This window comes from Harmonia axyridis, chromosome 2 (assembly GCF_914767665.1).
Source record: "Harmonia axyridis chromosome 2, icHarAxyr1.1, whole genome shotgun sequence".
In the NCBI taxonomy this organism is placed as follows: domain Eukaryota; kingdom Metazoa; phylum Arthropoda; class Insecta; order Coleoptera; family Coccinellidae; genus Harmonia; species Harmonia axyridis.
Genome location: NC_059502.1, coordinates 62363630 through 62379619, shown reverse-complemented (window position 1 = coordinate 62379619; position 15990 = coordinate 62363630). Strand labels below are relative to the sequence as shown.

At 32.0% G+C, this 15990-nt stretch overlaps 2 protein-coding genes across 3 annotated transcripts in view; both read left to right on the top strand.

Annotated features, from left to right (window-relative positions):
* The first annotated feature begins 2442 nt into the window (after nucleotides 1-2442).
* The window catches only part of LOC123673530 (tumor protein p53-inducible nuclear protein 1), a 30658-nt gene continuing 17110 nt past the window's right edge, over nucleotides 2443-15990 (top strand). Inside the window, exons 1-2 of one of the 2 annotated variants that reach the window (XM_045608066.1) lie at nucleotides 2443-2653; nucleotides 10934-10962. Coding sequence is in view for 1 of the 2 variants with exons in the window: in XM_045608065.1 (XP_045464021.1) it covers nucleotides 14837-14848 (12 nt within the window). In the remaining variant the exon portion in view is untranslated. Of the gene's footprint in view, nucleotides 2654-10933; nucleotides 10963-14561; nucleotides 14849-15990 lie in introns of those variants that run through there. The other variant, XM_045608065.1, reaches the window with a different exon arrangement.
* Nucleotides 6315-9967, top strand: LOC123673529. The gene is made up of 2 exons (XM_045608064.1): nucleotides 6315-9741; nucleotides 9825-9967. The coding sequence occupies exons 1-2, from the start codon at nucleotides 6408-6410 to the stop codon at nucleotides 9932-9934; spliced, it is 3444 nt and encodes a 1147-aa protein (XP_045464020.1). The 5' UTR covers nucleotides 6315-6407; the 3' UTR covers nucleotides 9935-9967.

The following is a 15990-nucleotide window of genomic DNA, read 5'->3' as shown; positions in this document are numbered from 1 at the left end:
TTTGAGTTTAATTGTACTAAAAAATATTCAATTCATTACTTTCCTTTCTTTGCTTCTTTCCGCTCTCAAATCAAAATCTGCTGAAACAAAACTAGTGCGTGTATTCTAGCGAAAACTTTTTTAGAAAATAAAGAAGGAAATATGGCAAGTTATTAAAATGATTTTGTCATACATACATTGTGGAATTCGAAAGTTGCAGGCAAATCTTAATATATATATTTCTTGTGTGCGTGTGTATGTGACTGAACTCCTCCTAAACGACTGGACCAATTTTGATGAAATTTTTTGTGTGTGTTCGTGGAGATTCGAGAATGGTTTAGATTTACAGTTTGGTCTACTGGAAAATGTTTTTTCAATTAATTTCTTATTTATAAGGAGTTGTTGATTTTGGAATGTCAAACGATGACATTTTGTGGCTTAGACATAGAAAATCCGTGTTTTTCTCACGGCCAATTGTACGTTGCGTGTTCCAGAGTTGGAAAACCATCGAGTTTGTTTGTTTATACTCCTCATGGACTAACTAAAAATATTGTACATCCAATGGCATTACGATAAATTAAGTTTTTGTAAAATAAAAAAAAATAAATACCTATATATGTTATAAAATGTTTTGAGTGCAAGCTTTTTCACCTTTCATTAAAATGAGTTAAAGTTTTCATTTACGATGCTGTTATTTATTTAACAAAGTAATAACTTTTCAATAATAATTTTCATCAAAGCGGTCCAGATTGTTTCAGCTCATTAAAAAAAGTATGAAATTAAAGACGTGTGTACAGGACAACGTCTGTCGGGTCCGCTAGTTTATATTATAAATTTACTATTCTTTTCTTCATATACCAACTTTCAAATCATAATAATTCTTATTCAACATCTAATACAGTATAGTTTTGCTTTTTTCATACATATCATACCTTTCTCTGATGGAAATAATACAAAATGTAAATCAAACTTGGTTAACGTAGAAAAAATTGACGAAAAACGAAGTGCAGTGAGAAATTTTTTGAAAAACACAAGGACACAAATATCTCGGAAACCGTTGATTTTTGGTTATCCAGAAATATAGCTCAATCGATAGTAAATAAATGATACTTATACCTCCTCCAAGAAAGATGTCTAATTTAAAAACACCCTGTATAATTGACTGACATCCATTGCATTGATTGTTTTTTTTTAACGATCATACTAAGGAATTCCATTAGAAATAGATGGTTTTTCTTTCCTCATGCTTTGGTACCAAGTCACATATTGAAAGAGCAAGAAAACTTTTTAAGTATGAATTTTTTATTGTCATATTTTCGTTTCCTCACTACAATTGTATTGAAAAAATGATTAATGTTGTTGAAAGTATCTATAATTCTGTTTTCATTACATGTCATATTGCAGGTTATTTGAGTTACTTGTATTATTGAAGTTTTGTCTTCAGATTCGTGTTCAAGTGACTAGATTGAAAATAAGATATAAGCCAACCTTCCTGGAAAAATTACTAGATTACGAATTTGAATAATAGCAAAAACTCATGATTTGTTAATGTTTCTCTCATTGAAAACTTCACTTCCGTGAGAAATGACATTAGCTGGATGATAAACTCATTTCGTATTATGTTATCTCAATATTTCAAGAGATACAGATAGTACTCGTATATAGTTGAACTTCACTACCTATCATGGATAAGTGGCAGTAATATGCAATGTTATGCAAAATTTCGTGAGTAATACTGAACTGAAACACATAATTAAAATTTTCAATTGATTGAAAATAATTGAGTTTAAATCGCAATAAAAAATGGAAACATACCATGAGAAAAAAAATCTGCTTCTAGGAAATTTATCTTGAAAATGATTATATTTTCACTCGATATTTACAACATTTTCGTTCCTAATTACTTTCAAATAAACAGACAAAATAATTGATTGATAGGTAATATATATTGGATTGAAATTAATAAATAAAAAATATCATCTATCGAGAAATGAGTATCTTTATTGTACCAAAATATGGAACTGTTTACATTTAAGAAGTTATTATTCAACATTATTCTGCGATAATAATTGAAATCGTTGGTCTATCCCATCAAAACTAAAAACGCTTTGAACATTGAACGCAATATCAATAAAATGAGCTATATTATTACTGAAAAATTAATCAAGCCATAGAAAATCGCAATGCTTCACGAAACCTGAAAGGCAAAGGCAATAAAAGCCTCCATTTTGTGTCGTTTTCCTCAAGAAATCTTTAGTCCCTCTTCGTGCGTAGTTGAAAAACGAATCGTTGGTACAGAAATATGACCTTCTTCGCTTTCAAAAAAATCCCTTGACGACCGAAATACGCCACGAACCGACAACGTCGAACCGATGTTGTGATAATCGGGTTGCGTAGTTACCGTGGAGAACAAAGGGGATTCCGTGCGCCTGCGCGTTCTCATAGAAACAGCTGGTCCTTCGGATCGGATCAGAGCTGAAACAGCTGACTGACTTTCCACTACATCGTTACCACGGTGAATTTGAATCAATCGTTCTGTGGGTTTGAAAGGGAAGTGAAAACAATCAGCTGGTAGAGCTGGTGCGTTTTGGGTGCGGGTGTGCCGCTATTATCCAAACTACTGTTATTTACCTACTTTTCTGTGATTTTTCTACAAAAAACTAATTAATTAAATGTGAGTAAAACAATTCACCACTTCTCAGTTTATGTATTTGTTCCGTGATGATATGGTTTTGTTTTGTTTTATTCTTTTCCGTAAACAATGGTGTAAATACGGAAAGTATTTTCATTGATATAATTTAACAGAATTTCAGATTATCCTGGAATTCTCACAAAAAACGTTTCACGTAGATTTTATTTGAATACTCTCTGTAATAAATTGCTCTTTGTTCGAAAAAAAAAGTTGAACGGTACCGAACAAAGGTTCTTGTTTGTACAGGTAAAATCTTATTTTGTTGTTAGTGAGCGGGTTGGAGATTTCTACCTGTTCCCAAACAAAATACAACTAAAAAACTCAACTCATTTTTTTTTTATTATCGATATTAGTTGTTGGGATCTATTGTGTTTTATTATTTTAGGCTGATGCAATATTTTTAGTTGACATCAGTAGGTTGTCTACATTAGACGCTATTTATTTTGGTGAATTGACCGTGACCTTCATTCTTTTTGACGTAAGTGTGCTGGAAATTGTCCATGTAGGACTTGTGTCTACTTGTTAACGTTCGCGATTTTTTTTTTAGTTTCAAAAGACAAGGTCACAATTTATATTGTAAGGTTAGTTTATCGGTCATCAAGAAAACTTCTTTCGATTTGATTCATTTTCTCGAACGAACAAAATGTCAAGAAATTATTAGCAAAATTTGTTGCGTTATTTTTTTTATTTTAAAAGCCAGATTTCCTCAATATAGAATTGACTTGAAGGAGGGCCATGTATTATTGCGTAGGTTGTTAAAGAAAAAAATGTTGAAGAAATGCATATATTCACATTTAAAAATAGAAATTGGAAATGGACTGTGTTTTTGTACAGCTGGATTTTTTGGCAAATTGACATTTCAATTGCGTAATTATTTTGATATTCTTCATAAAAATGAATCTTGTTTTCACAAATATAATTTTTGCTTTGACGATTCGTACTCGCATAAAATTATTCTTTATAGGTACTTAAATGAATTAAAATGAGGAAAATTGTTGATTCTGAAAAATGGGAGTACTCAACATCGAATCGCTGTTTCCTAAGATTGAAAAATAAAACTGAAAATTCAATACTGTATTCAGTGTATTCTAAATTTTCACCAATTTCCGACGTGCTTGAAAATTTCCATAACACTAGAAAATGCTTTTTAAAATGACTAAACCTTTAACGAGATCAGACAAATAGTCTGCGAAGATAAAAGATAATATTATTACATATTTGCGGAATTGTCACGAAATTTGTAAAAACGTTTAAGAATTATCATTATTCCGTTATGATAATAATCTAGTTCAATGAACAGATACCTACAAGTTCGCACTTAGGTATAAACTTTATCTGTTTTGTGGTTGAAACGTTGTTTATTTGATCCAATATGTAAAACGAAATAAATGACTATTACTTACTCAATCTTTCTTTGTTCAAGTTCATTTCATTTTTTTCAGTTTTCACAAATTATTCATCAGCCAAAAAAACTTTGTATGCAAGTTTGCAAGTTATTTCTAAAAGTCGAATTGAAGAACCTTATACCTAGAAATAAAAATTATTTACATATCGAAATATTGTACTGGCTTAGGTAGCGTTGAATCTGATGTAACAGATCGTCATTTATTCCAATTGTTAATTGGCCAACATTGCTGCTGACCTTCATCCTTCGGACTTGATAGAGCAAGAGCCCGTGAGTGCCAGACCTTCGGATTTTCATAAAAGCTGAAAATTTTTCTATGTGTGTCCCTAGTACAGGTAAGAATGATCCCCACCCATGAAGCTGAGGCAGCGGTGGCTTTGGCAGGTAACAGGTAACAAAGGTGTATAAAATTCCATCTCAAATTTATCATAAAATAAAACTTAATTTTTTTATATTTGATTCATAATAATATCAAAACTCGCGTCGCTCATTGCCAGACAGTTAGTATGGTTGCAACCCTCTGCCGGACACCCTTAAACTATTATAATTTATAATTATACTTACGTTATATTATAAAATCTCAATTTTATATATAATTTTTTGGGGGCCTATTAATCTATGTTTACATGATAGCCGGACAGTTTCGACGGTTCTATCATCTTGCTAGACGCATTCAAAGTGAGCATTAGTTCGGGGAGCAAGGAGCGTATACAGTAACTAGTGCGAGTGAGACAGAGCGCTTGGTCTATTGCGGCCCTTTACTGCGCATCAGCTGTTGTTTATTGTAACTATCTGGTGAACGGCTATGCTCATAATAAATGTATTATTTTTCTGTGCAGTTTATAAAATAAATGTGATCAGTTGTAATAAAGTGCTATCATGAGTGACGAAAAAATAGTTTGCTTTGTTTGTAAGAAAAGTGATGAACACATAATATTATTTTCTGAAGAAACTTTAAAAAAATGCCAGACTATTCTTAAATTACGAAAAATACATAAGCTAAAATACAGAGACATTACTTTACCTAGTGAATACACCGAGAGTGGTTATCACAGAGTATGTTACAAGGTATTTACAGGTCTTATGAAAAAATATTTCACCTCTCAACCATTAAGTGCTGAAAAACAAAAAGGAAAAAAACAAGAGAGTTGTGTAATTACAAGCAACTCATCTTCAACCTTGTCGTCGATACGAGATTTGAGTTCCGAACTACCTGATCTACAATCTTCGTCAACAGAATCTTCATCTCAACTAATTTTACTATCCCAGTCCACAGAAACACAACCTTCGACATCTGAAAATGAATCTCATTTACAGTCTGTACCCTCAGAATCTCCCACGACATCTCAGCCAGCTCCAATTTGTGAATCAATAGGTCTACAATCTGCAACTCTTCGAGATATTGCTGACGTTTTCGAACCAGAAGTTATTGATAATAATTTTGTAACTCAAGATGTTAATATTTCGACTGATAATATTGCTGGTAAAAATGATAATGAAGTTGTTTGTATATTTTGTAATAAAAAGAAGAAAAAAGTGCGATCGAGAATGATTCTGCTTCATGCAGCTGATGTTCAGCAATTTAAAGATAGTGTCAAACCTAATATTGAAAGTCATGAAGAGTTTACAGATTTTTCTAATAAATTGGATAATTTTTCTGGCTCAAAAATCTATTATCATACTGAATGCCGAGTTGATTTTAATAATAAGTTATCTTCATTAAAAGCAACGCCTAGCAAAACGGAGTGGCATTATCACCGGGAGTATCATCAAACAGTTTTTAACGAAATTAGTACAATCATTAAAGAAGATGTGATTAAAAAAGGGCGGTGTTTTTTATTAGTGTATTTACATGAATCATATATCGATTTATTAGAAAAAATTTTTCAAGAAAATTCTATTCAAATGACAGCTACTTTCACAGCACACCACCTTGAAGAAAAAATTTTAAAAGTATTCTCTAAGGATATAAAATTCTTTACTGTTCGTAATAAAAAAATACTAGCTCCAAAATATCTAGAAGCCATCGATGATTCAGTACTGGATAATTTACAACAAGAAAACATTTTACAAAAATCTGCATTGATTCTGAGAAAAATAATACTCCAAATAGAAAAAAAAAAATTATCAACAAAAAATATAACATCACAGCATTTAATATCCGGAGAAGTTTCAATACCAGAAGAATTATCAGACTTTTATTCTACCCTTCTTGGTGGATGTAACCAAAAACGAAAGACTGGCCAAAAATGTTCTCGTCTAGTTCGTTCTTATTGTCAAGATGTTATTTTCGGAGTTCATGATGGTCGAGTTAAAACGTCAAAGCATATCATGTTAGGTATGACTCTAAAAAGCTTAACAAGCAGCAGAAAAATAATTGACATTATAAACAGATATGGACACTGTATTAGTTATCAAGGCGTTGAAGAATTAGAAACTGAAACTACATTTACATCAATGAAAAAGTCTAGCTTATGTCCAGAAAAAATAAAAAAAAAACCAGAGCTTTTTACTGGTGTGGCATACGATAATTTTGATCGTTTTGTTGAAACTTCTAGTGGTAAGGATACTTTACACGACACAGTCGGAATAATATACCAAAATATCGATGCAGATACAACTGACGAGCCTGAAATGTCCGAAGTTTCAAGTGAAAATACTTCGCCGAATAAAAAAAGAAGAAGAAGAACATTTGATGAAATAAATATAGATGAAATGCCATACCCTAAGAAACCCAAAATGACAAGTGAGTTACAATTATCAGTCGATGATATAGAATGTATAGACTCTCAAATAAACACGGAAATTGACAACATATGGATGATTAGTCACGCTTTAGAATTACCTGATGTACCTATGTGGGTTGGTTTCAATAGTCAGATTGATGATCAGGATAGTCCACAACAACATATATCTTACTTGACGCCGATAAATGCATCTCCAACCAGTACACCAATCGTATTAGAAACTATGAAACAAAGCCAAAAAATAGCTGAAGATTTACAGCAACCCTACATACAGGTAACCTACGATCTAGCTATAGCTAAAGTAGCGTTACAAATACAAGCTACAGAAAAACCAACATTTGATAATTTATTCATTCATTTAGGACCATTTCATATAATGATGGCTTACTTCAAAGCTATCGGTAAAGTAATTAATGATTGTGGGTTGACTACTGTAATGGTTGAGAGTAATTTGCTGGCAAACGGTTCAGTTAATGGGTTTTTAGAGGGAAAACACTTTAATCGCTGCAAAAGATTGCATCCTTTAGTAGCATTAGGACTAGAAATACTACATTTTAAATCATTTTTACAAAATGATAACATTACCTTAACTGAGGATATAATAGATGAAGTTAAAAGACTCCAAAATTGCAAAATTTCTTTGTTTGAAATTGAAAATGATGGCCTTAAAGAGCTGATAAATAACTACGGTATCTACAAACAACAAACCCTTAACGGGGAGCATGGTAAAACGTCACAATTTTATCTAATTTATATAAATCTTATACATCATTACTTGGACTTGTCTCGAAGTATTCGTGCTGGAAATTTTCAACTCTTTAAATCAGTGTTACCTAAAATTACAAGCATTTTTTTTATATTGAATCAACAAAACTATGCTAGGTGGAGCGTCAAATATTATGATAATCTACTGCAAGTTGACAAAACTCATCCTGATTTGTATGAAGGATTCCTAAAAGGCTGTTTTGGAATTAAAAGAACTACCAAGCCATTTTCAAGACAACCTATTGACCTGGTTCTAGAGCAAACTATAAATGCAGAAGCTGCAAGAAGGCTGACAGGTGTTACACACTTCACTAACTCAATTTCGGCGCGACAACGGTGGGCTCGAAACCATGATGTGAGATCTACAATTATAAGTCAAGTTTATCTTGAACTTGGACTACAAAAACATCAAGATATTTCAGCAGATTTGAATCCCCATAATATCAGGAAAAACGCCAAACAATTACAACAATTTGTCGCAACTTTCGATCAATTTATCAATCCTTTCAGTTTAGAAGTTCCCAAAGACCAATTAGTAAATATTTCATCAGGAAAGTCCGCATCACTGCCAGTAGAAGAATTTCTATTAAATTTAGAAGCTAACGGCGATAGCCTTCGAAAAACATTCATTTCTGAATGCCAATCTGATATTACGCGATTTGAAAAAGCTATTAAAAAAAAATCTATTAATAATTTTTCTAAAGATTATGAAAAAAAAAAAATTAAAGTCGGTGGACAAATTCAAGAAGTTAAAATTCAAAGGGATTTATTTGGACGTATGCTGGGAATCTCAATGGATTACAGCATTGACATTTCAAAAATCTTATCCTACCCGATTACTTCAGTACCGTTGTCAATGTGTCATTTGGATGGGACCGTTTGCAAGACCGATAAATCTGCTTTGATGAAATGTTTAGAGAAAGAGGCCGAGCATGAACAGCCATCTCAAATTGATATTCTAATAATTGACGGTTTTTTTTTGTTACATACAATGAAAAATGTTCCTAGAAAATTCGGAGACATTTCTAAAAAAATGTTGCAGATGGTAACTCAATTAAAAGCGTCAAGAATTGATGTCGTTTTCGACCAGTATTTTACCCCATCGATAAAAGGATACGAACGTTCTCTGCGATTTGAATCTGCACAATTGGAGTATACTATTGCTGGTCCTGAACAAGTCCGTCCTAGTGACTTTGTCAAAGAATTAAAAAATTCTAATTTTAAAGAAGCTCTAGTTGATTTTTTTATTTTACACTGGGCTTCTGACGAAATGGCGCCGTTTATTGGCAATAAAATGATACATATAAATTTCAGAAAATGTCATTCGTTTACTGTTAATGAGGCCAAAAAAGTGATGTCAGGTGTAAATGAGGAATTGTCTTGCCCAGAGCATGAAGAAGCAGACACCAAAATAGTGTACCACGCGTGTAAAATTAACCATGAAGCAAACATTGTGATTCGAACTGTTGACACCGATGTTGCTGCTATAATGCTAAGTCACATGCATCGTCTTAATGATGGATCACATGTTTGGATGCTTACAGGAGCTGGAAATAATTTAAGATATGTGGACCTAACTAATATACACGCCAAATTAGGAGAATCTATTTGCAGAAGTTTACCTGGACTACACGCTTTCACAGGATGTGATTACAATCCTGCATTTTACAGAAAAGCAAAATTAAAACCGTTTAAATTGTTAAAAAAATATGTAGAGTTTCAACAAGCATTCATGAAGTTTGGTGACAGCAAAATCATCGAAAATAACAATGAACAAGTATTAATCTTCGATATAATTCAAAGTTTTGTATGCTATCTATACAATATGAATGATATCAATGATGTTGATGCTGCTAGGCTACAAATGTTTATTAATTCGTATACAGTATCTGATGTGAACGAAGCTTTTAATCGAAAAAAGTTGCAAAATTTCGATGCTAGCTGTTTACCACCTTGCAAAAGTGAGCTATGGCAGCAATTTTTGCGAGCGAATTACATATGTAGCATATGGAACAACGCTCACTTACAAAAGCCAACAGCATATAAACCAGTAAATAATGGTTGGATACTGGAAAATGACCACTACTATTTTAAATGGTTTGAAGGAGATCAATTACCGACTTATGTCAGCGAATCTCTAAAAACAGTTCCAGGTATTTGATAATTATGTTAAATTATTATACATTAATTTTGGACTATTTGTAATTAAATTAACTTGGTTTTTTTACTATTGCAGAAAACAATGAAGAAGGCGATATTGAAGACGATCAATCCACAGAATGGAATAATAGTGACGAGGAATATGGATGTATTGACGACGACGATGAAAATGATGAAAATGTTTAAAGATTTTATTAAAATAAATATATTTTTCTGTAACTTTTTTATTTTAAAAAAAATTTGCCCTTTGATATAATAAACAATAAAATTTGATTTACTTTATTTAATTTCATTCATTTAATTCATTGGCTTTACAATTTTGATAGAATTGAAAATAATAAACTTCGTAAAAATGAAAAATAATATAAATAAAATTATTAGAGTTTCGATATGATTGGAGTTGTATTAGAACAATTTTACTGAGTACTGTTTTAAATATTTGTTATTCAAACTGTAAAAATTTATTTAATGAAATTTCTTGACTAAGAAAAAAATAAGCTGCACAATTTGAACTTGATAACAGTGGATGCGCAGTGAAGGACCGCAATAGACCAAGCACTCTGTCTCACTCGCACTAGTTACTGTATACGTTCCTTGCTCCCCGAACTACTGCTCACTTTGAATGCGTCTAGCAAGATGATAGAACCGTCGAAACTGTCCGGCTATCATGTAAACATAGATTAATAGGCCCCCAAAAAATTATATATAAAATTGAGATTTTATAATATAACGTAAGTATAATTATAAATTATAATAGTTTAAGGGTGTCCGGCAGAGGGTTGCAACCATACTAACTGTCTGGCAATGAGCAACGCGAGTTTTGATATTATTATGAATCAAATATAAAAAAATTAAGTTTTATTTTATGATAAATTTGAGATGGAATTTTATACACCTTTGTTACCTGTTACCTGCCAAAGCCACCGCTGCCTCAGCTTCATGGGTGGGGATCATTCTTACCTGTACTAGGGACACACATAGAAAAATTTTCAGCTTTTATGAAAATCCGAAGGTCTGGCACTCACGGGCTCTTGGACTATGACAGAACTCGAAAATTCAGACTTGGTGGAACTTGTCTCGTTTCGTTTTTTATTATCTATGTTTATGCGTATACAATGGAAATATTACAATTTCGTTCTTGTTCAATGTAGAATTCTTCAATAATCTTCTGTTTTCTATTTTCAGATTAAAATTAGAAGGTACCTAGTGCAAAGGTGAGTAGAAGTTTATATTTTAGTTCTATTTTGATACATTTTTTATAATATCTAATGAATATTCGACAAAAGAAATTCGGAATAGATCATCATTGTAAAGTTGAAATGAACTATCTGATTAGGAAAAAGCTCGGACAGGTCAATTTAAGTTTTTTGTTAACCATCTTATAGCACAAAAATTTATTTATGAGGTCATTCCTTTTTTCAGAGTGATCTGATAATTTTTTTTTTAACGACAACCCCAATTTTTTTTTGTTGATTCATTAGATGCTAACTTACCTATTTGATAGTGTTAAACAATTGGAACCGTTGATAATTTTTTTTTTGAGAAAACAACACGTGTAAGGTGAGTAAAAAACGAAAAAAACTTTATTCAATCCAAAATACAAACGAAATTCAACGAAAATGTTCAAAATGTGCTCCATTGACCGTTTGGCAATGATCGAGAAATTCAAATAATGGGATGGCGTTCAATAGCGCCTTTTTTTTTTTTGAAGAAATTCTTACAGCAGAACGTTATTTGATTTTTTTGGGGTTTGATTTGGTACCTGCTCTGGTAGCAATGCGTCCAAATGATGACAAAGCAGATGTACCCCATCGGTATATTTGATATCAACAAAATGAGGCTTCTCTTCATTCTGAAAAAACGCCCTTCAATATTTTGACTCCACATTTCCTGGAAATTGGATAGGACTTCGAGCACCTATTGAGTGGTCACCGCGTTCCCCAGACTTGATGCCCTTAGCACAAAGTGTTTACACTCGTATAGGGCAGTGCCAAATGGTTAACAGAGCACATATTGAACATCTGCGCTAAATTTCGTTTGTTTTTGGTTTGAATAAAGATTTTCTTCCATGAAAGTTTCGCACAGTAAATGTGATATTTTCTAAAAAAATTGTTACCTATGGTACCACCTTTTCATACCATTAATTGAGTAAGTAACAAATCGGCAAAAAAATTGGATAGTCGTTTGAAAAAAACATCACTGTCACTCTAAAATGAATGACGTTTTAAGTAAAATTTTGTTTATATTGAATTCTGCAGAGGATATGAAGTACATTTTGTGTTCACCCTCATTTATTAGAATATGAATGTGATATTTATACAGCGTGACTGGTGACGTAAGGGACAACGGCTCAGGGGAGATAAAGGAACCTCAAACTGAACAAGGATTGGGGGTTAAAATAAGGATATTGGTTTCAGATATATAGGGTGATTTATGGAAAATGCTGAATCTGTGACCTCTCATATTTCCGTTAAAATGGCAGATTTTTCGCTGATATTTAACAGGATTGTTACTATAGGCATTCTCCATCAGCTCACAAAAGAATTATTAGATTATTTTGTTGAAGACTATACTTTGTTGAAAACATACCAGGTGGATGATTGTTGGACATTTTTCAGTTCAGAGAATGAACAGGGATTCTGGGAGTTATTGAAATGAGTTAAACTTCTTTTCAGTAATTTCGAGATCAGTGTTATTGTTTTGTCAAAAATATTATTTCATCAAGTGGATATGAAAATTTTGTAATATTCCGTTTTCAACATATCATGAAAACCATACAAAATTGCGCCATTCAAACAGAAACCTGATTTTCACTGAATATTTTTCGCTTTTTTCAAATTTCTATTCAAATTTTTTTATCTCATATGCCGAGTACTATTTTTATATTGATGCTGAAATTTTTTAATACGGCCCTGCGATTTTTGAATTTTTCTTTGAACTAATTGGGAATACATATAGTAAAAATCTTATCAGCGAAAAATTTGCCATTTTAACGGAGTCAGTCACACTTCAATATACAGGGTGATTCACCGCGATGGCCTATCAGATGTTTATGGAAAACTAATCATAATTTTGTGCTGAAAATTAGCATGTTGGTGTTTGAGACAATGATCTTTTTCCCTAAATTTTTTTCAGATCTCTACAACTTCCGGTTTTACCGGAAACGGACTACTATACTTCCTCATTTCAAGTAGCACGCCTAGATAGCTTTTCTGATGATAATATCAGCAAAAGGCCAATAAGCCATACCTTGGGTTGAAACTCAACGATTGATGGGTTAATGGAATTCTTATGAAAAGAATGTTGGCGACGAGGACTCACATTTTTTCAAATATTTCTGCAGAATAAGTTTATTTCGAAAAAACCTTTATCACTTTCGATTCTGCAAATACGTAGTATTATGAAACTGTTTGCGGTTTGTACCAAAAATGTACAGGGTATTCAACAGAAGATCATGAACTTGGACAACTCAAACTCATCAAAACTCGAGATTTTCAAATTAGAACCTATATTCTTTATTATTTCAGTCAATTCTACGCATAAAAAAGATGAAGGTTACTTAAGCAAACTCTATACCTAAAATGAATACTTTGAGAGTTATCGAGGAAGAACTTTAATTGAGGAAAAACTTCAAATGAGAGAAAACCACAATTTCTAACAGTGTGGATGCCAAATTGAGTTATAGAAACATGGAATTTTAATTTCTTTCTGTATTTTACGGAAGTCACAGTCTACTCCACACAGTTAGAAATTTCGGGTTTTCCGCATTTAAAGTTCTTCTTCGATAACTTTTAAAGTATTAATTTTAAGTATAGGGTTTGCTTAAGTAACCCCCTCTTTGTATACGCAGAATTGACTGAAATATTAAAAAATATAGGTTCATATTCGGAAATATTGAGTTTTTATGAATTTGAGTTGTTCTGATTCATGATATTCTGATAAACACCCTGTCTTATAATACTATATATTTGAAGAAAAGAAAATGAAAAAGGTTATTTCGAAAAAAACTCCTTCTACAGAAATATTCCACAAAATTTGAGTCCTTCACGCCATAATTTTTTTCATAAAAATCCCAATAACTCTGAACTGTTGAGTTTTTACCCAAGGTATGGCATATAGCTGAAATTGTCATCAAAAGAGCTATCTAATGATGCAATAATATACTAGGTGTGCCATTCGAAAAAAGAAAGAAGTATGTAGTCTGTTTCCGGTATAATTTGAAGTTGTAGAGATCTGAAAATATTCTAGGGCTAAAAATCATTGTCTCAAACCGCAACATGAAAATTTTCAGTACAAAATTATGATTAGTTTTCCATAAACGTCTAATAGGCCATCGCGATGAATCACCTTGTATTATGCAGTTTCGTCATTCGCGAAACTGTATTACAATTGTAGATGTAATAATATCACTACTTGCAAGATACTACTTCTCATATTGGTAGGCAGGGGTTACCTACTACAATTCGAACTACTTCAGTTAGTAGAACAGTTTAGCTGAAAACTGTGTATGTACAAAACTACAAAATATATAGTAATGGTAGGAAATAGCGAAATCTTTGTAAACAATTTTCATTGTTATTCAGCATTGTTTAATTCGTGTCTGTCCTAGTACAAAAATATGTAAACATTAAATATAATCTCATTTGTTCGAACGCCCTGTATAAGATCTGCTCAGTAGAGGGAGATCTCGGACATGAAATTGTGGTATGTAGCTAACGCCGATTGTACTACAACATACCATCCGGTATGTTGTTGCTTGTTTTTCAAGTCGTTTTTGCATTTTACCATCAGAGTATCATACTCATTTCATCGTTTCATCTGTAGAATGCCGACTTTGAAGAACAATAAAAGCGTATTTATCGTTTTTAGTGTGGCACTGTAATATTTCATGCGGAAGTGAATTACCTACACAGGCAACTGTAAAATTGCCGTTTTGAGCGAAAAAAGTTGGAAGCTCAGACTGGTGTCACTGATTATCATATGGCTTTAGCCTATTAATCTAGCATCATCAGTTCGAACTATCCAGATAGCGTTAGAAGCAATTAGTATCGGAGTTAACGCTAAAGACTTTAATATACATATATCAACATGATCGATGAAGTAAGTATTTATTGCATAATCATATTCGGAAGTGCCTCATTGACGAGTACCGGATATTTATATCAAAAAGTGTCAATATGGTTTATTATTTCCTCTTTAAACGTGAAATAGGTATCTTGACACGCGAAGAAAAAATATAAAATTATAAATATTGAATTTTCTTCATATTCCAAATTATAATTTGGGAAAATTTAAATAACTGATTACAAAGGATTACATATTATTGAAAAGCATTACATTTAAAAATATTTCGTTGGAAAAATTCCTTTAATTTGAAAATTCAAATAGGACATTTATACGTCATACGACCATAATATCAGGATTTTTTTAATTTTTGAATATTTGGTTCGAAACTTCGTACCTTCGCGTTGACAATTCCGATTTCTTTTATCGACATATTTGAGTGAGAAAGCGGAAATAATAAACCTTTGAGCAAATAAATTTCCTTTGTTTTCAATATGACTAATCGCTTTGGAATACTATACGAAAGCAAAGTGACATGAAACTTTTCTAATTTCAGCTTGAAAGTTAAAGAACTCGAACTAAATAAGATGATAAAACCATCAAAGACGTTTCAAATCAATCCTTTTTTTGTTTTATTATTTCTCATATGAACTTTCGGAATCGCCTTGAAATTGCAATAGATTTCGGTTTGTAATGCTGTTTTTATTCCTACCGAAATCGAATGAAAAATTCTTCTAATTTTCACCATGGTTTATTATTAACTCTTTCAACGCTTGATACCTAGAAAAAAATGTATTGAATATCTAGAGGCGAGATTTGAACCTACGATCATTCGTTCCAAAATCCGAATAAATTTTTTAAACTTCATAACTATGAACCCTGATGGGACTTTTCGGTAAAAGATATCGTATTTATTATCATCGGAGCAATATGTGTATATTCCCAATTTCATGAATTTATGTTGTCAAGTTCTAAAAAAATGAATTTTTAAAAATTGATTCTCAATTTTTCGGCTTCAAAATTTGTGGATTGTATTTTCAGGTGGATCAATTCGATATAAAAACCGATTTCTGCTCTGAATTTTATCCAAAGTTCTCATGGTTTTTGAGAAAAACTCTAGACGGTTGATTTTTTGATTCGAATTTACTTTCTACTCATTCTATAATGTAAAATGTAAA